The 20859-nt window shown below is 31.0% G+C and overlaps 1 protein-coding gene across 2 annotated transcripts in view; it reads left to right on the top strand.

Annotated features, from left to right (window-relative positions):
* Window positions 1-14012, top strand: part of LOC134706836 (uncharacterized) — a 34076-nt gene extending 20064 nt beyond the window's left edge. For both annotated transcript variants that reach the window (XM_063566145.1, XM_063566144.1), the window contains exons 5-13: window positions 3179-3398; window positions 4225-4505; window positions 5570-5710; window positions 6417-6617; window positions 7637-7755; window positions 8020-8161; window positions 8505-9523; window positions 10481-10766; window positions 13146-14012. In XM_063566145.1, the coding sequence (XP_063422215.1) occupies window positions 3179-3398; window positions 4225-4505; window positions 5570-5710; window positions 6417-6617; window positions 7637-7755; window positions 8020-8161; window positions 8505-9523; window positions 10481-10766; window positions 13146-13559 (2823 nt within the window). In that variant the 3' untranslated portion in view covers window positions 13560-14012. The remainder of the gene's footprint in view (window positions 1-3178; window positions 3399-4224; window positions 4506-5569; window positions 5711-6416; window positions 6618-7636; window positions 7756-8019; window positions 8162-8504; window positions 9524-10480; window positions 10767-13145) is intronic.
* Window positions 14013-20859: the final 6847 nt, after the last annotated feature.

The raw sequence follows: 20859 nt of genomic DNA, 5'->3' as shown, positions 1-20859 counted from the left end.
TCAAGGGGGAGCATCAAGATTTATCCTTTGTTGTATATACGTCTGTCTGAACATGTTTTTGTACCAAAATTTAGTTTGCCTCAAGCAAATGTTATGAAACTTATACACAATGCTAACTGACAATAAAACACTGATCAAGTTTGAATTTTGGTAGTCACTTTCACCTTTCTTGAATTGCTAAATTTTGGCATTTCTGCACTCTAACCCTAACCAAATGTTATAAAACTTATACACAATGCTTTAAACTAGTAACAAATATGGATCAAGTTTGAATATGGGTGTCTAGTGTCATCATTTTTGGGTTCTTTAGTTTCTAAGGTCCGAGTACACAGTTATTTCGTAGTGCATTTCTTTTAGACAATAAATGAAAATTAAAAAAATCCCACCTGAGCTTTCTCAATAATATTTTTACAGTGTGTTGTACTACTTTTGGGACAAATAATATCAAAATTATAGAAAACTTCATCAACTCTAACTCAAAATATGGACAATTTTATGTTAAGGGGGTTTTGAAATCTTTTGACAGCTTCAGAAGTGCTAATTTTTTACCTTTTTCAGCTGGACCTTATCACTACTTTACATTAATATTTATGACCCAAATTTTTTGACAGTGTCATTTCATCCCCCAACTTGCTATATGAGGCATAAAACATGGAGAAATAAATTTGGAAGGGGTATAACAAAATTTGACAAGTAACACACTGTCCACACTAAGGACTATATTCGTGGACAACGAAAATCAAAGGACGATAACTGTGTACTCGGACCTAATAGGATAGAAAAAGTTGACCAATCTTGATAAAACTTGGTATGACTAAAGCCTAATATATTCTAAGACTGCTTACAAAGTTTCATAGCAATAGGATATATATTATAGACATTATGATTAATTCTATATTCAACTTTGCGTGTTAAATTTAGATGTTAAAATTGAGAAATTTCAACTATCAACATTTGGGGCTTTTAAAATTTAAATATTGCAAAAAATACTTTCAAAATGCCTGAATATATAATATGTCATGTATTTAAAGCAATAGAGTACTCATTTGATATATCAGACTTAGCATAATTATTCAAAAGTCAAATTTATATGAGCCTATGACTAAAAATGAAGGTTTTCCAATGAAGGGGGACCTCATATGAAGATGTAATATTTTCCAGCAATTTTAAATTTGTGAAGCTTTTTGATTATAAATAATCCTTATATATGTATTTAATGTACTTTAAATAGAAAGAAAACTTACAAATAACATATCATATTAATTTAAAAGGGTATTAGGCCAAGTAAGACTAAAAATAATTTAGGGTCAATTTAGGCCGTAACACATATTTACATTTAAAAATGCATATTGAAGCTATAGGAAATAAAAAATTGTGTCTTTTCTATCATTTCTATACTCAGGTGACATGATGCAATAAATCTGAGCACAAAAAGGCTCTTACATTCACCTTTTTTAGCAGGCAGTATGGTCTGATACAAAGATTTTTCACTTTTTAGTGAAAAACTTGCATGCAATTTTAGTCACAACAGGCTTATATTTGAACCACATGCTATCCTACAGAAGTAAAGAAAGATATTATGTGAAATGAAACAGGCACAAAAGACATTGTTAAGTGCTTTTTATACAAATTTAGTGATATCTTTATTATGGACTTCAACTTTTATGTGCCATGCTCCTCACATTTAACTTGATCCAAACAGAGCGTTAGACGAGGGTCATTTATACAACACATTTTGCTCATATTGTCTGAGATAATCTTCTTTTCTGTAGATTCAGAGTTAACAAATGAGTAATACAACTGGATTAAAGCATAGAAACACAAAAATTGACACATAAAAACATGTCAGATAGAAAGTCAGAATGCCACTTATGCATCAAAATTGAAAAAGCTATGAAATGCTTATTTTGACCATATCATGCCTAAATTGGTAACTTTTGCAGAAATTCTATCAAATAAAAGTTTAAATCCTTTAGTTTTATGCTATTTGACAAATTGACACCATCAAATCATTCAGGGAAGTTGCCAAAGTACAGATTCTATATTTCCTGATTTCACCTCTTAGGTCCGAGTACACAGTTATTTCGTAGTGCATTTCTTTTAGACAATAAATGAAAATTAAAAAAATCCCACCTGCGCTTTCTCAATAATATTTTTACAGTGTGTTGTACTACTTTTGGGACAAATAATATCAAAATTATAGAAAACTTCATCAGCTCTAACTCAAAATATGGACAATTTTATGTTAAGGGGGTCTTGAAATCTTTTGACAGCTTCCGAAGTGCTAATTTTTTACCTTTTTCAGCTGGACCTTATCACTACTTTACATTAATATTTATGACCCAAATTTTTTGACAGTGTCATTTCATCCCCCAACTTGCTATATGAGGCATAAAACATGGAGAAATAAATTTGGAAGGGGTATAACAAAATTTGACAAGTAACACACTGTCCACACTAAGGACTATATTCGTGGACAACGAAAATCAAAGTATGATAACTGTGTACTCGGACCATGTCCCTTAATAAATAGAAAATGGCTAAATTTGTCATTTCCACACTCTAACCTTCGTTTGCCTCTAATGGTATGAAACTACTTATTACTAAAAAAACATAAATCAAGTTCAAATCTGGGTAGTGCCACTTTCACCTTTCTCAATAATGTCCCTCATTTATGAATTGAAAAATTGCTGAATTTTCCATATATTTACAACCACCTGTAATCCATAAACACATTCTTCATTTTTTTTTTATATATATTTCAGTACATTGGGTTTGCCAAAAGTATAAGAACTATTAAGAGTTGTCTTATATCTATCATTAGCTGAATTTTAATGCAAACCTTCATGAAAAAAACTATACCCTTTTTTTTAATGATGACGGGTATGAATGATATTTTTATTTCTCCAAACAAACAAGAATATTTTGTTATATATCTACAGAAAGGTTTTTTTTTTCTAGAGATGATTGTTGACACATAAAAGTATTTACATTTTGGGGATTTAGCTGAATTTGCCTCCCAAAGACCTTAGATTTACTCCAAATAACCTTCTGACATCAAACAACAATTTACAGGAACCTTAGTGATTGTACGTAATGGCGGACACATTTGCGTACAAGTGCTAATATGTCTATCAAATTGAAATAAAGATTAAATATCTTCTTTATTTACCTTTAGCAACAAGGAGCAAAAATAATTGAGAAAATTTTAGAAAAAGACATGGAGAGGAAAAAGAAACTGCATAACCTTTATTGTGACCTTGAAAGGTTTATGGCTAATGACCATGTTGACAGTGAATTAAAACAAGAAATGAGAACAGAATTTGGTGATGTTTTAGAAGAAATTAAGACCTATAAAGAAGAGTTAATGCAGGAGGAGTGTCCAATTGTTGTGGCAGGTATATCGGTTTTACAAATAAACTTTTGATTATGACCATTTTTGCATATATTCATCTTGATACTTTATTATGCCTTGTTTGTGATGCTTACATGTACATTGCAACTGTTCTTACAAATTTTATTGGCTGTATAACTATTTGTGATTTACAGTCAATGACCATATAATGCCTTGTTTGTGATGTTGATAGTATGTTTCTTTAAAGTATTATTTATGAGGTCAATAAAGAATATGGATGAGTGAAAATTCTGCCCTTTTCAAACTCAAAATTGTTGGATTTTACCCCAAATATTTCATTTGAACATTAAAAAGAGTTGCAGTATAAATTTTAATCATAGCTGGCTTGAAACACAATAGAAATTCTGGGCACAGTCTCACATTCTATGTACCTGTTTCCAAGCCTTGAACAATTTAATTTATATATTTAGACAATGCATGAAGATCAGTGTAATAATGAAATTGAATTACTGGTAAATAGTTAGGTCATCAATTGATCATTGGTTTTATCTTTAACAGCAGCTTGAAGCAAACCTTTATATTCAGAACTCAGTGCTTGTAATCCATCATATGACAAGTTGCATGATTTGATAGAATGGTTATCAATGATCTCAAGTTCAGTCAATCTCATTATTTTTAAAATGCATAGATACCTCTAGCAGAAATAATTATCATAGATATTTGTTGAATTTGCTAGTAGGTTTATAAATGTCCTGAAAGAAATTTTCTCTTTTGTCTTAATATGATTATTGATAAATTAGCATATAAGTTATAGTGAACAAGTTTTATGTGCAAGTGTTGTATCTGTTTCCATTCTATTTGTTTGTAAGGTGAGACAACTGCAGGGAAAAGTAGTTTACTGAACCTTTTACTAGGAAGTGATGTATTACCCCATTCTTTGCTGACATGTACTACCACAATCTGTAGACTATGGAATAAGGAAGAGAAGGCTGTCTTAGTAACTGATGCAGATGATGAAGTAACAAGACTTCATTTACCTAAAGACATGGAAGCTGCTTTGATGAAAGAAAAATTGCAAAATTATGTCAGTGATGCAAGCCAGAATAAATATAAATTTGTAGACATACATTGGCCAATACCAATTTTGAAGGTATGTCTTATAGTAATATACCTTTTGTATTCTTTTTTATGTATAACAAGCTCAGCTGCCCAATAAGCTATTGTGAGCAATTGCAATCATTTTTTACCTGTTACCAACTTATTTTTTGCAGATACTTTATTATGCATTTTGACATTTCTTTGTCACAATTAAATTATGCAATTTTCATAATTTTGATTTAAGTTTAATAAAAGTAAAAAAAAATGAAAGTTTTATCTGGTATTCAACATAAGCAATATATGGCATGTTTAGATCCAATCCAATATAACTTTTCATATTCTTCTTTGAACTTCTTGGTCTATATTGCCTAATCATGACAAGAATTGTAAATGGTAGGTTCTCTTCAAATTGTCTGCATTTGGTTCTGATTTGATGAACAATATGCCATCTAAGGCAACCTTTGATTCTAATTGGTCATTTAAAGAAAAATCTTCTGTGAAACTTCATGTTGAGAGACTACAAACATCAGGCAAATGATTAAAACAAACCAATCTGAAGATAATTTGTCAAAAGTTATCTTCTTTTGTTAACATTGGTCAATATTATACATAGATACAAAATGTACCATGCATACTTTTTGGAGCCTTAAGATTGTTGTCATTTTCATTCAGTCTGAATGAAATTAACTTCAAAATCAAATGTATTCAATTTAGATATATTAATATCGCAATATAAAAGTACATGAAGTAAGGAGATGTGGTATGATTGTGACCAATCAGTGTTTTGTCTACCTTACTAAATTTGATTACCAGAAGGTAGTATAGTAAAATTATATTTTTAATGAAAAATCCTGCTTTGGTATATGGTGTTTCCAGCTTCAGCATAGGGAATGCATCAATTGTTATGTTGTTTTTGCATTGGCACATCTTACATGTTGAGTAAGTGTCAAACTTGCCAATAAAAGTGCTATGCACAACTGTCAAATGTCTTTATTTATTTCAAATCAGCTGAAAAATTATTCATTTTCTACAAGGTTTACTAGATTACATTGTGTTAATTATTTCATATATAGCATTAAGATAAACTGTAAAAAGTAAATTGTTTGTCAATTTCAGCGCCAAGCCATTATAGTAGATACTCCAGGAATAGGATCAAGTGACGAGCTTACCATGAGATTACTTGACTATCTACCAAAAGCTATAGCCTTTATTTATGTTATAAACAGTAGTAATGCTGGGGGAGTTCAAAGTGACAGGGTAAGCCTTTATGTATGTTATAAACAGCAGTAAATCTAGAGGGGTTCAGAAAGACAGGGTAAGCCTTTATATATGTTATAAACAGCTGTAAATCTAGAGGGGTTCAGAGAGACAGGGTACGCCTTTATATATGTTATAAACAACAATAAATCTAGAGGGGTTCAGAGTGACAGGATAAGCCTTTATATAAGTTATAAACAGTAGAAAGTCAAGAGGGGTTCAGAGTGACAGGGTAAGCCATATATATTATAAACAGTAGTAAATTTATAGGTAAAAAATGATGCATTTATTTGAAATGCCTCCAAATTAAGGTATATTTGGTAAGTTAATGAATTGGTTTTTTTTTAATTATTTTTATGTCCCACCTATAAGAGTAGAGGGGCATTATGTTTTCTGGTTTGCATCCATTCATTGATCGTCTGTCTATTTGTCTGTCTGTCCTACTTCAGGTTAAAGTTTTTGGTCAAGGTAGTTTTTGATGAAGTTGAAGCCCAATCAACTTGACACTTAGTACACGTGTTCCCTATGATATGATCTTTCTAATTTTAATGCATAATTATAGTTTTTACCCCAATTTCACAGTCCACTCAAACATAGAAAATTATATTGCAAATGGCGCATAGGTGTATAATGGACACATTCTTGTTAAAAAAATTCTGGTGTAAAAGTTATGAACATAAAATATAAAGATATGTATTTTCTACAGCTTTTGAAGATATTTGAGGTACAAAAGAAGGATAGTAAGATGTATGAGTTTGATCCAACAAGAGCTATATTTGTGTGTAATAAATGGGATCAAGTTCCTGCTGAGGAAGATGATAAAGTTTGGAACAATACAAAGATGAAACTGAAAGATAACTGGCCGCACTTCAAAGAATCTCAGATGTTTAAACTCAGTTCTAAAGAGGTAAGTTTTGTATGGAGCAGTACATTTTCATTTAATGTTTTCAAATGAGGCGGTTTCTTTTAGCATCAAGATCTGTAAGAACTTAGGTTGATGATATGTTTAGCATATGACTGATGCACACACATGAATTTACATGACTAATATTCTAATGCCAGGTAGACGTGTGCATGAAATGTATGTTCTATGTCTTTTATGTTTTAATATTCGTATTGTGTATGATTGTTATGTAAATGTATGCGTTTGTCGGTTATAAAAGCTCAGAGAGCTTATGTTTATTTGTTATATGACATGCCGACTATAAATAAAGCTTTGAATTGAATTGAATGTTAAATCCTTTGAGAGATTATTAAATTCCTATCTTATAGTAGGTTGTAATTGGTCAATATAGCCAGCTTCAAGGACTACAATTATGTTTTTTTTGTTGATTTCAGTTCTCATATAATAAGTGACAGATAGTCATATAACAGAGAGATAAAAAGCATGAAGCCTTCCATATTACAGTACTTTGTCTTCATAAAATTTGATGTAAAAAATAAGTGACCTGGGAACCAAGTGGTCTACATGGACTATAGGTTGGGGGTTAATATTTGCTGCAGTCATTTGAAAACATGGCACCTTTTTAAGATCTTTTTGAATTTGATAGAATATGGCAGTTCCTGATCAAACATCAGTGGTTTAAATATAGGCTAGTAGCTTATTGAAGTTACTGCATCAAGAACAGTCATGAAATATAGAAACTGGCATTGATGAAGGTAGATTCATTTTGGATTTTTTCTTGATCAATAAATGGACTAAGTCATTCATGTTTATTACAGTTTGTTAATCAGCTGAGCAACTCCTTGAAAATGTAAGGATTGACAAACTTTGAATAACCAGGTTTATACCTCATACATGACTTCAAAGTCATACATATTTTATATTTAAAATATGTGATTATAAAAATTAGGAATGATAAATGTTTATTTTATGACATCAAAGTGATCAAGCATCTTTATTTGAAACATGTTATTCCATGGTAGGAGACAAGAAGAGCAGCTACTCCAGGATTAGAGTATACTACCAATTTCCAGAGACTACTTACAGGAATAGGAGAAATGATTCCTGCCAGTCTAGAGGCCAAAGTTGCTAGACATTCAAGGTAAGATGGTACTATGATAGTTAATAATGCCAATTGTTGTTTACAACAGAGAGCTTGCATTGTCTGGAAACTAAGTTATTTATCCAAATCAAACAAGGATTGTAGATATTTTGTAAAGACTTAATACTTCCATCTCTTTTATCTCTGTTTAATAAAAATTTTGTGAACATTCCAGTTTTGAATCTTAAGTGACTTATTGAATTTTGTGTTCTTTTATTTAAAGAATGAGTATGTGTATAAACTATACTCTTGCCTTCATTGCAGATGGCAGAAACAGTTCTTAGAAAAGGCATTGAAAAGAATAGTAGGGAGAATTAAATTATCCAGAAAAACTGAAGATGAAAAGAAGAAACTGAAAGTGAACATTGAGGAACGAATAAAAACATTGAGTTACAGTATCAAAGAGGTAACAAAAATTAAGTTGGATTTATTTACAAATACAAAAAAAAAATGCTATATAAGTATTCATTATGTTTAAAAATGACGTGATGGTTTAAAAAAACAAATCGAATTTTGTGGATAGCACAACTGTGGGTTCCCTCACTGTCAACTTCCTAATCCAGGAACCCATATTTTTCTAAGAAAGTCTCTTATCTTGTCACATTTACTTTCTGACTGTTTGGGAGACTTGATGATGTTTACTTTATTTTTCTGTAGAAATGGTAGGATACCGTAATGACAAATATACTAGTCATCTATTAGAAATGACATTTTGACATTTATTCTATTACTAGTATGCTTTCTTTAAGGTGAAGAAAAGAGTGAAAGAAGAAGCTGAATTTCGCTGTGAACAGATTTCCACCAATTTATATGAGCATCTAAGGTCTAAGGAAACATATAAATATATGTTTTTATGGTCAAATGCAGAATTACCCAAAGGTGGAGATTTTGAAGTGATCGAATACCAAGCAAAAAAATTAATAATAGAAAGAATAAATACTGAGACTAGAGCCTGGTGTAATAGAGAGAAAGTCAATGACATCACTCAAGAATTGTCTAATTTATTTAAAGCTGAGTGTAAACTAATTGATGCACAATGTGAGGAGATAAATAGGACTTTACTTGACATCAGTATGCCTCTGGATGATGGTCTGCATGATTACAGCAACAAACCTGAACATAGTAATGATCCACTGTTTACAAGGCATGAGAAAATTGTACTTGCAGTTACCTCCCCTCTTTGGCTTCCTCTTGTCATTGGAGCAGGCCTGATAGCACTTCCCTTTGGTGTAGCTGCTGGGGTCAAGGACTTAGTTCAGCAGTCATGGAAAATAAATGATTATAACTCCAATAGATTGAAATACATGATGGACTGGTGCTCAGAGGTTTTAAAGCAGTACAATAAGGAAGCTATTTTGAAATTAATGGAAGAGACCTATCTTAAAGATTTTAAAATGAAAGTAGATTTTGTCTGTGAGACTGTAATACCTCAACAGATAAAAGCAGATGAACAGTTTATTTGTCATATCAAGAATGAACTCCGAACATCATGTGAAATTAGAAAGCAATTCCAACCATTAGAGTTTTCCTGCAAGAGCATTCTTGGTAAATTACTTCTGATTAACATGGATTATTTCTCGGGATATAAATTATCAAAGAAAAATATAAGAAATGGTGGAGAAGAAATCGGAAAAGGACAATTTTCAGATGTTCATGCGACTGAAGTTCTTATCAACGAAAAGTGGATCAAAGCTGCTGTAAAAACACTGCGGAAACCTTTGGAGAAGACAGATTCCTATGTACAATTAAGTGAAGTGCAAAACCTAAGGTGAATATTATAAAGAAAATATGACAAATGTCTAATGGTCAATCTGATTAAGATGGCAGATCTTTTACTTTGCCATATATATTAAACAATGATACTTTACTGATTAAGTTTAAAAAGGTTTATAATTTGGTTGGTGCACAAAATTGAAAACAAATATCAGAAATTAAATAGTTAGAACATATAAATTCGGACAAAATTCAGGGTTATTTCCTTATTTATCCACCATAAATTTATCTTTATACTTCATATGATTTTATTGGATGCCAAAAGGTCAGTATGGAATGTTTTCAGATCTTACAGTTAGCAACACAAAAAAAACCAATTGAGCAAAGAGTTGACTAGATTGGTCTAAAGTCATGCATGGAAATATATTAAAAGAAATCTGTTACTCAGACAAAAGACTGAAAAAGATTATCATTAATTTAAATTAATGACATGCCCAAAATTGGAATTCATACTGCACTCAAACTTATATGACTTAAGCAGCAAAAATCAGTACCTAATTTTGATTTGATAATTTTTGAAAGAGTCTTTATAATGCTACTCTTCTTAGACTATTTGTTAAAAATCATTCTTTCTTAGTGAGCTTGATTGTCATCATGTGTTGTTGATTATAATATCCTGCCAGTATTACAGAGAGTTATATGACATTGACCAATGTGTCCTATTCTAATTGTTGCATCATGACAGTCTTGAGTCTTATTGTCAAACAGGCTTTAATGTTCCTTGCCATGGCCCAGATCCCCTTGTCTGTTACACATAAAATACACATAAAATAATAATCAAAGGAGAGATGATGTCATTTAGGGAAACTGGTGCTGATCATTCTGGTGGCAGATCTTTTATAGTCTCTGTTAAAATTCAAATCTTTAATAATATTTGCATTTTATTTTGTTCTGTAAATGTTATGAGTTAATGAAATCGAATTGATTAGAAATTTCTTCTTGTATTTCACAGAAAACTTTATCATCCAAATATAGTGGAATTATTTGGGGTGTCATACAGACTTGGGAGTCAAAGTAAAAAGTTTCTTCAAATTTATATGGAATATTGTGATGGCAGCTTAGAACACATTGTATACAGGAAAAGAGATCCTCCACCATGTTTCAAGTTCAAGGATGTGTCAGAGTGTAAAGAATCATGGGAGTTTTATCTGAAGATGATGTGTGGTGTATGCAAGGGATTAATTCATGTCCATTACATGGGATTTGTTCATAGAGATCTCAAGCTAGCTAATATATTGGTAAGGTTAAATCTTTTATTTGGTATCTTGGTAAGTCTAAAACATTTACTTTATAAGCTTTATATGTTTCAATATGAAAATATGGCATGATTGTCAATGAGACAACTATCAAATGAAGTCTAAATGAAAAGAATCATAGGTTCCATATGGCTTCAACAGTGAGCTAATCCATATAAGCAGCAAGTTTGAAAAGGACAAGACGTAATAAAATGTGAAACATTTCAAATGAAAATACATTTTTAGCTCACCTTTTGAGCTTTTCCCATCACTTTGCGTCTGTCTTCATACGTCGTCGTTAACTTTTACAAAAATCTTCTCCTCTGAAACAACTGGGCCAAATTAAACCAAACTTGGCCACAATCATCATTGGGGTATCTTGTTCAAAAAATGTGTCTGGTGACCCTGTCAACCAACCAAGATGGCTGCCATGGCTCAAAATAGAACATAGGGGTAAAATGCAGTTTTTGGCTTCCAACTCAAAAACCAAAGCATTTAGAGCAAATCTGACATACGGGTAAATTTGTTCATCAGGTCAAGATCTATCTGCCCTGAAATTTTCAGATGAATCGGACAACCAGTTGTTGGGTTGCTGTCCCTGAATTGGTAATTTAAGGAAATTTTACTGTTTTTGGTTATTATCTTGAATATTATTATAGATAGAGATAAACTGTAAACAGCAGTAATGTTCAGCAAAGTAAGATTTACAAATAAGGCAACATGACCGAAATGGCCAGTTGACCCCTTTAGAGTTATTGCCTATTTATAGTCAATTTTTAACCATTTTTCGTAAATCTTAGTCATCTTTTACAAAAATCTTCTCCTCTGTAACTACTGGACTAAATTAAACCAAACTTTGCCACAATCATCAATGGGGTATCTAGTTTAACAAATGTGTCCGGTGACTCGGCCAACCAACAAATATGGCCGCCATGGCTAAAATAGAATTTAGGGATAAATGCAGTGTTTGGCTTATATTTCAAAAACCAAAGCATTTAGAGCAAATCTGACATGGGGTAAAATTGTTCATTAGTTTAAGATCTATCTGGACAACCCGTTGTTGGGTTGCTGCCACTGAATTGGTAATTTTAAGGAAATTTTTCTGTTTTTGGTTATTATCTTGAATATTATTATAAATAGAGATAAATTGTAAACAGCAATACTGTTCAGCAATAAAATTAATGGTACCAATTCTCTTGCACCAGATGCGCATTTCGACAATACATGTAAATAAGTCAGCAGGACTGAAATGGTCAGTTGACCCCTTTAAGGAGTTATTGCCCTTTATAGTCAATTTTTAACCATTTTTCGTAAATCTTAGTAATTTTTTACAAAAAATCTTCTCCTCTGAAACAACTGGGCCAAATTAATCCAAACTTGACCACAATCACTTTTGGGGTATTTAGATTAAAAAATGTGTCCCGTGACTCAGCCATCTAAGCAAAATGGCCACCACGGCTAAAAATAGAACATAGGGGGAAAATGCAGTTTTTGGCTTATAACTCAAAAACCAAAGCATTTAGAGCAAATCTGACATGGGGTTTAATTGTTTTTCAGGTCAAGATCTATTTGCAGACAAATTTTCAGATCAATCAGACAACCAATTGTTGGGTTGCTGCCCCTGAATTGGAAATATTAAGGAAATTTTGCTGTTTTTGGTTATTATCTTGAATACTATTATAGATAGAGATAAACTGTAAATAGCAATAATATTAAGTAAAGTAAGATTTACAAATGAGTCAACATGACTGAAATGGTCAATTGACCCCCTAAGGAGTTTTTGTCCTTTATAGTAAATTTTTAACGATTTTCATAAAATTTGTAAATGTTTACTAACATTTTCCACTGAAACTACTGGGCCAAGTTCATTATAGATAGTGATAATTGTAAGCATGAAGAATGTCAAGTAAAGTAAGATGTACAAACACATCACCATTACCAAAACACAATTTTGTCATGAATCCATCTTCTTCCTTTGTTTAATATTCACATAGACCAAGGTGAGCGACACAGGCTCTTTAGAGCCTCTAGTTTTTGGTTTCCATCAATGGCTTGAATGAGAAGTTAAAATTTAACACCATGATATAAATATTAGAAATAATTTAGTTTTTCAACGAAAGCTGATTTAAAAAAAGGGGTGACTATGAAAATGGTAGGTATCATTTAAATTACACTGAAAAATTGCAATTTCTATGGCCATTGTCAGCTAAAACCAACTGTATGATCTTCAAAGAAATGTATACAATTTTCAATAACTAAATGCGAATAACTTGTCTTGTTGATGAGTTGTTTCACTGATTATGTTTAACGAGATTATATCCATTATTCACTACAACATCATCATAAAATCTGAAATTTTAATATGAATGGGTTTTTTTTCAGGTGAAAGATGGTGAAGCAAAGATTGCAGATATTGGTTTAGCTAAAGAGGCAGAGGACATCTTAGGCACAGTCACTGGAACCCCAACCACAATGGCACCTGAGGTCCTTCAGGGGAAAATGTATGGAACAGAAGCTGACATATTTAGTTTAGGGATAATTTTATGGGAAATGTGGTATGCACGTCCAGGGTATACACACCCAGTTGGTGTAGAGTCAGAAGGATATCAATTTATAGCTAAAAATTTAAATGAGTTGAGTAAATATGTAATCAATGGTACACGACCAGAGTTAGAGACTAAGTATAGACCTCATAACAAATTGCAATTTCTAATGAAGAAATGTTGGGATAACAGTATTGTAAATCGTCCAACAGCGGCAAAAGTACTTCATAAACTTTCAGAGATGAAATCATGAATTAGTTTTATGTGTAAAATTTGGTTTTCTCTTGCCATCAAAGAATGTCAAAGAACTTTTATAGACATAGGGATGCTATTCCAGCAGCAACAACAGCCTGAATTATTTGTATAATCTTTAAATTTTAAAAAGAAGAAGCGCTTGATAATTTATTTCTTGTTTACATATACCTTATGACCCGAAGTTTGTCTAGAAGAATTGCATGAAATAAATCTTATGAAGTTTTACTCCCTCACCGATTGTTTTGGTGGGCCTCAAATGGGCTTCCCCTTTCCTTTATTTGAAATAAATTCTTTAATCTTTCACTGTGAATCATGACTTTTTACCCACCATTCATTATAGCTTGCAATACAATGTCATTACATTGAGTAATTGATAACTATAGTTTAAGGTAGTTTTGGCGACACTGTTTCTAAGATATGTATCTTCCAAATTTTATGGTTATTCAATTTACCAACCCAGATTTCCAACTATTTTGTTTGTTTGATGCAGGACCAAGTTGGAAATACATAAATGCTGATGTTGTCTTGCTATGAAATAGTAAAAAAAGTTAGACTTAGGTATGCTGTTTTTGGTAGCAGCATCAGAAACTTGTCAAGATTTGTGAGTAGGATAGTTTAAAGGGAACCAATAATTTTCTATAAATCCTTATTATTTGGTATACAGATGTATAAAAAAGGGCCAATCTCAATTCAATGAAGATTATTTAGACCCATCCCATGTCATGGTTTATTGACTGTAAAACTATTGCATGTTTACATGGTTAGGTGAGTTCAAGGGGAACTGAAAGAGGGATGAAAGATACCAGAGGGTCAGTCAAACTCATAGATTGAATATAAACTGAAAATGCCATGGCTAAAAATAAAAAACAAACAGACAAATAATAGTACAGAAGAAACAAAATAGAAAAATAAAGACTAAGCAGCACAAGCCCCACCAAAAACTGGGGGTGATCTCAGGTGATCTGGAAGGTAAAGCTGATTCTGCTCCACATTTGGCACCAATCGTACTGCTTATGTTATTACAAATCCGGTAAAAAGTCTAATTCCGTAGGTCACAATCATGAAAAGGGAAGGGTAAAGTAGTCACAACATTAGGACCATATCAGATATCATCTTTAAAATGGTTATTCCATAACAGTCAACCAACACATAATGGCGTCCGTAAAATTTACGAAGGGATGATTTCAACTTTACCATTTGGAACTCTTGCTTTAATAGCCTCCTTGTGAGCACCAATCCTCTATCAAGGAAATCATGATAGGAAATGCAAGCTCGGTAATATTGTATCAATTTGGAGATATATACTGTGTATGCAGAAGCTGCTGGAATGTTGCTACATAGCAATTGAAAGTTCACAATTGGGAAGCTGAAATCATCTCTTTTGTCGTTAATTTTGTTTTCAACTGACCTCCATTGTCAATTTCTAGATGTAAGTCAAGATATGAGGCAGACTTAACTCCTTTATCTCTAGATTTGTTCAACATAGCCACCAAATTTTGTATTATTTAAAGAGAGAACATCATCTATATACCCGAATGTAAAGTAAAAGTATGTTGTGTAACGTCTGATCTTTCCTGCTAAGAAGTTCCTGTATGAAGTCAGCCTCATGATAATAAAGAAGCAAGTTGACAAGAAAAGGGGCATAATTGGTTCCCATTGGAATTCCAACTGTCTGTTAAAAAAACATATTCTCCACACATTACAAACATGTTGTCAATGATATTTTGTTTGCATTTATACTGGTATAAGCAAATTTAATATCCCAGAAATTATTTGGCCCTGTTTCTTCATTTGAAGTTAGTTTACATGGTTTACAAGTTAAAGTTTTTATATTTTTTTTTAACATTTGCATTCTACTATCAAATTATAAGCTGGTGAAACATTTCTCTGTGTCAATAGTTTATCAGATGTATCCATTTTTGTTCCCAGAGAAATCACAATGTCCCTTCGTCCATCTGTCTGGTAATATTATGCTCTCACATGTATGCTTATAAAATATTGAATCTGTACAGTTCTTGTCAGATTATTTGAAACTTAATATATCATAGGTTTATACCTGCAGCAAGACAAGTTAGAAATCAGTACTGAATAATAATTTTCTTTTTTAAGTTATGTCTCTTGAAAATATCAACTGGTTCAACTGACATGGACCTCATTTATATGGTTCATTTGTCAATGTAAAGTTTTAATAAGTAAAATATATATCAGATTTTATAAGCAGTAGTCTCATATTTATTGTATGGTTTGACATTCAATCATGATAGTTCAAGCAGGTGAGATATATCAATGTGTGCACTCTTTTTCATTAGATAGATGCAAACCAAAAGCATTTGTTATTTTTGTTACAGATCTTCAATTTAAGATGATTCTTGAAATAAAAGTGTAAATGAATTATTCATATTAAAAGGGAAGTTACCTTTTATATATGTTAAATTTTGTAATAAATTTTAGGAGAAGGGAGTTAAATTTTATATTGAATTAGTTAATTTAATTTCAGAATTGAGTTACATTTTATATTATAATTAGTTAATTTAATTTGAGAAGTAAGTTAGATTTTTTTTTATATTATGTTACTTTAGTTTTAAACTATGGATGTACATTTAAATACCATTTAAGTTAATGATGTTTTTGATTATATTGAACTTGACTGTGATGTCTTCATTCTTCTTTTTTATCATTTTCAAACCAACAGAATTTTAAGAATTTTCAGTTTCAATCACAATTTGATTACATTAACAACAAATGAACTGTGGTATGATACATTTTTCTATGTTATATCTTTTTTATATTTAGTATGTAATCTCTCTTAAATTTTATGGTAAATTTATCAATTGATGATAAGTTTAAGGAGATGACTTTTACATGACAATTGGTTCTTAGAGATGTCTTGGTCAAGTTTGTTTCCTGAGTTTGCCCAGTGTAATGAATTGTGAACTAATGTATGTGTTTTAGTTTTGGTTTTTTTATGATGGTGTCCCCTTTTCTTCAACTTATGGTTATGAATGTCCCCTTGGTATTACTACAAATTACAGTAATTTATGTTATTTGTCTTATCTGATGGTGCTGGAAATCAACCTGTCATGTGTTCATACAACAAATGTTCTGTTTACATTTGTATTAAACTACCTCAATATTGAAAACAAAGTAAATGGAAAACAAAGGATTTATGATTAAAAATGATTGATGTAAAATTATTGAAATACCTTAAAAAGTCTAAAAAGGACAGAAAAGCTAAAACAAAAAAAGTAAAATATTGATTCAATTTCTTTTATCTGCTATTTTTTCTTTTTTACTGAAAACTAGAAATAATGAGCTTGTGAGTATAATTTATGATGGTCCACCAATTTACTAAGACTTCTGCTACTACAAGTACTAAAGAATATCAAAAAGAAAGTAAATAACCAAAAAAATCTACCATTTTCAGATGTTAAATGCATATTTTTAAGTTTTAATTTAAACCATTATGAAACTCTTTTTTTGCATTGTGTTGTTGAGATGAATATCATTATTTTAATGCAGAAATTTTCATTTGAGGTATAATTTCATTTAACTAACAAATAGATATCTTATACATACATATTGCCTCAAGAAAATAACCATATAAAGAAGATTTTATAACTTTTACCATGTAAATTAAATTTCTGCAAATAAATTTAAGAAATAAAACCACTAAATTTTAACACCACTATACATTGTTTTTCTACTGTATAACTTTTGTGGTCATAATTGTAATTTGAAGTAAAAAGATAGAAGTCAATTTATTAACTTAATCATTGTGATTTCTTTAATGTCCAGTTACAACTACATGCACATTCAAGCTGAGAACAGCATAGCAAACACAATCTATAATGACCCCTTCACATAAAGAGATTTTGTCTTACGAGTTACCACTGATCACCAACTCATAGTCATTCACAAGCATCCGTGAATTATAACTCTGGTATTCATAAACATTTTGTTATTGCAGACACTCTTTAGGATTCGTGCTGTAAATACATTGTAATAACTCATAGTTAACCCTAATAAACTGTAAGTAGCACATTATAACCAATATGACTTGGTATATTCAGGCTCTGAACCAAGCAAAGAACAAATTTCACTTAACCTTTTAATTTGTTTTGAGGTTGTTGTTTTTTTTAGTTTATTTGCATTACGATTCTTTAGCAGTTTGCAAATATGCAAAATTATTTATAACAATTTCATTAAATGCAACATACAAATAATGCTATTAAAATTTAATGAAATGAAATTTTAATTTCTGTGAATTAAATCCCATTGCATTTTTTGGTAATAAGAAAAAAATTGCCAAAATTCTGAATTTGTAATGGTTTTTTTTCTTTGTACTAGAAGCAAGACCAAAGAGTGGAAATAGGCTCAAAACAACCAGCAAGGAAGGCAGTGTTCAAGTTCTGAAATATTTTTTTGTTCTATCTGCTTTGATAAGTAACTCCTTCCAATTTTTTTTTCTATTAAATCAATTTCAAAACATGCTGAATTAAACCTTTTTTTTACGGTGTCTAAGAAAGGAGCTAGAATACTTTTAGTTTCAGAGCTCTTACAATAAATAGTGACTCTTGAATTCAAAAAAGTTGATAAGGCCAAAATAAACTTAAGTACAAAGTTGATGAGCATAGTGGACCCCAAATTATGAAATTCCTAAAAGTTTTGCCAAATACAATTAAGGTAATCTATTGGTGTAGAACATTCTTTATACTTAGTATATGCAAGTTTTGTTATGCACTTTTCTGTATTGTCAACATTCCTTACGTCAATTAGTAGATAGACATTATGTATATTACTTACTATATGTATTGAGGAAGCATATTTTATAATAAATTATCTAATAAATTATCTATGCATTTATTTTTAATATTTACACATGTTATATATCTGTTTGATTAAATGGTTAATTTTTATGACTGATTTTAATAAAATATAAAAATATTGGTTATGCCATGTATGTCTGGCCTGTGATGACTGTTAAGAATCTAAATTTGGTTTGCATCAAATTTTCTGGAAGCAGTGTCCGCAAAATACTGGGAGAAAAGCTGTCAGTCCGTTATTTATGCCAACCTCTGTAGGATATATTCCATATTTGTGTCTACAGGCGACATATCTACTTCCTCCTGGAAGCTGGACACTAATGTGGGGGTTCATTAGTTAAGTAGTCAGTGCTTCGGAACTGACACCTTTTCATAACAAACATTTCGTTTAATTATAGAAACTGTTCACACACTAAGGTTCAAACTCCCTCAGTAAGTTAAATTAACTTTCAGAAGATTTTGCTATTTTGTGTAGGTCATTTTGTCAATATAGTTCCTACAAATTCAAGTATTTATACATCCTTGGCGTTTATTTTTTTTGGTTCAAACATTCTTTATTAAGTTCAATCCAGAGACAAAGAAGACTATATTCAAGTTTTGAAATATTTTTGTTATTTATTTTTTAAGTTGTTTAAGGAAGATTCTAGATTATTATAAGTTTTAGAGCAATAAAGTCATCATAGATACAAGGATTGAAATTGTGTACACCAGATGCACGTTTTGTCTACAAGACTCATCAGTGACCCTGAAATCAAAAAAGTTAAAAGGGCCAAATAAAGAACAAAACTGGAGAGTTTTGAAGACCTATAATTTCTTAAATTTTTTTGTCAGATTTGTTTAATGTGGTTATCTTTTCCTGGGGAAGAACACCCTTAGTATTTAAAAAAAAGTTTTTTAATGTGTTTTTTCTGTAATCCCTACATTGTCAAAAAGTCAATTACTAGTAATAAACTTGACATTATGTGCATTATGCCTGTACCAAGTCAGGAATATGATAGTTCTTGTCCATTCGTTTTTGATGCGTTTTGATATTTGATTTTGCCATGTGATTATGGACTTTCGAAATTGATTTTCCTCTTTGTTCAGTATTTTTGTGATTTTACTTTTTACTTACTACTTGTAATGAGGAAGCATTGTTTATAATAAATTAGCTAATAAATTATCTATGCATGTATTTTTTTAATTATGTACACATGTTATATATCTGTTTGATTGTCTGTTTATTTTTGATGACTGACTTTAATAAAATTTTAGAAAATACTTTATTCTGCTTATGATTAAATCCGTTTCAAAATACTGAGAGATAGAAGTTTTTTAGTTGATTACATAAATAAAATTTATAATACCAGGGGGTTAAATAACATCATCCTTTACATAAACAAGACAAGTTATAAAGGTGACCTACAGTAAATATAGACTCGAGCGAATTTCCAGCTTGTTGGCCTTATGACTTGACAATACTAAGTGATGTATTTTTTGCCCCACCAATTGAAAGTATCGTTTTTGGATCTTGCTGAAGTTGTGGCTTACAACCAAGTTAGTGTTCGAATTAAAGTAAGATATTGGGTTCAATTTTGAGTTATTGTTGATACATTTTAATAAAGTTGGAGTTGAGCCAAAATTTAAGTTTATTTAATGCCAGTTTGTTACCTGTTAGAGTTGTCTATTGGACATTGTTTTAAATTTCTTTTGTTTATATTGCTTTTATATTGTGATATAGATCAAACTTATTCTTCAGTGTAATTTTATTGATTCTTGTCTACATGTTTTTTTGTTTGACCGAGTTAAGCCATTTCAATTGATATTTTATATGATGTAATGTAACAATATTGTCTCGGGTAAGAATGGATTTTGATGTCTGTTAAAACTTTTAAACCCGCTGCATTTGTATGCACCTGTCCTAAGTCATGAGCCTGTTCAGTGTTTGTCGCTTGTTGATGTGGTTCACAAGTGTTTCTCGTTTCTCTATATAGATCAGACCATTCGTTAAATCTGCTTAAATTGTTTTACACTTTTAACTTTTTTGGTGCCTTTCATAGCTTGCTTTTCGGTGTGAGCCAAAGCTCTGTGTTGAAGGCCGTACTTTAAACTATAATGGTTTATTTTTTAACAAACTATGACATGGATAGAAATCTAGAGTTGTCTCATTGGCACTTATACCACATATTCTTATTTTTATTTAGATACAGCTTTGGCTTTTCTTTTGTTTTGCGTTTTTAGAGACACATAATACATTGAACTATACATTTTACATTGACTCTGGCGCCAACAAATTAGTTGAACTTTGCCACATTCTGTATATGACTGTCCAAAGTCAGGAGCCTATAATTCAGTGGTTGTCATTTTTTGCTGTATGTCATCTCTGATTTTCGTTGTTGTTGTTTTTTTAAATTTGAATAAGGCCGTTGGTTTCGTCTCTTGAATTGTTTAACTCGTATTAAGGGTTTTAAATGGACAACAATTGTAAAATGTTAT

Source organism: Mytilus trossulus, chromosome 2 (assembly GCF_036588685.1).
Source record: "Mytilus trossulus isolate FHL-02 chromosome 2, PNRI_Mtr1.1.1.hap1, whole genome shotgun sequence".
Taxonomy (NCBI): Eukaryota; Metazoa; Mollusca; class Bivalvia; order Mytilida; family Mytilidae; genus Mytilus; species Mytilus trossulus.
Note: the sequence above shows the minus strand (reverse complement) of the source record. Positions and strands in the feature narration are given on the sequence as shown.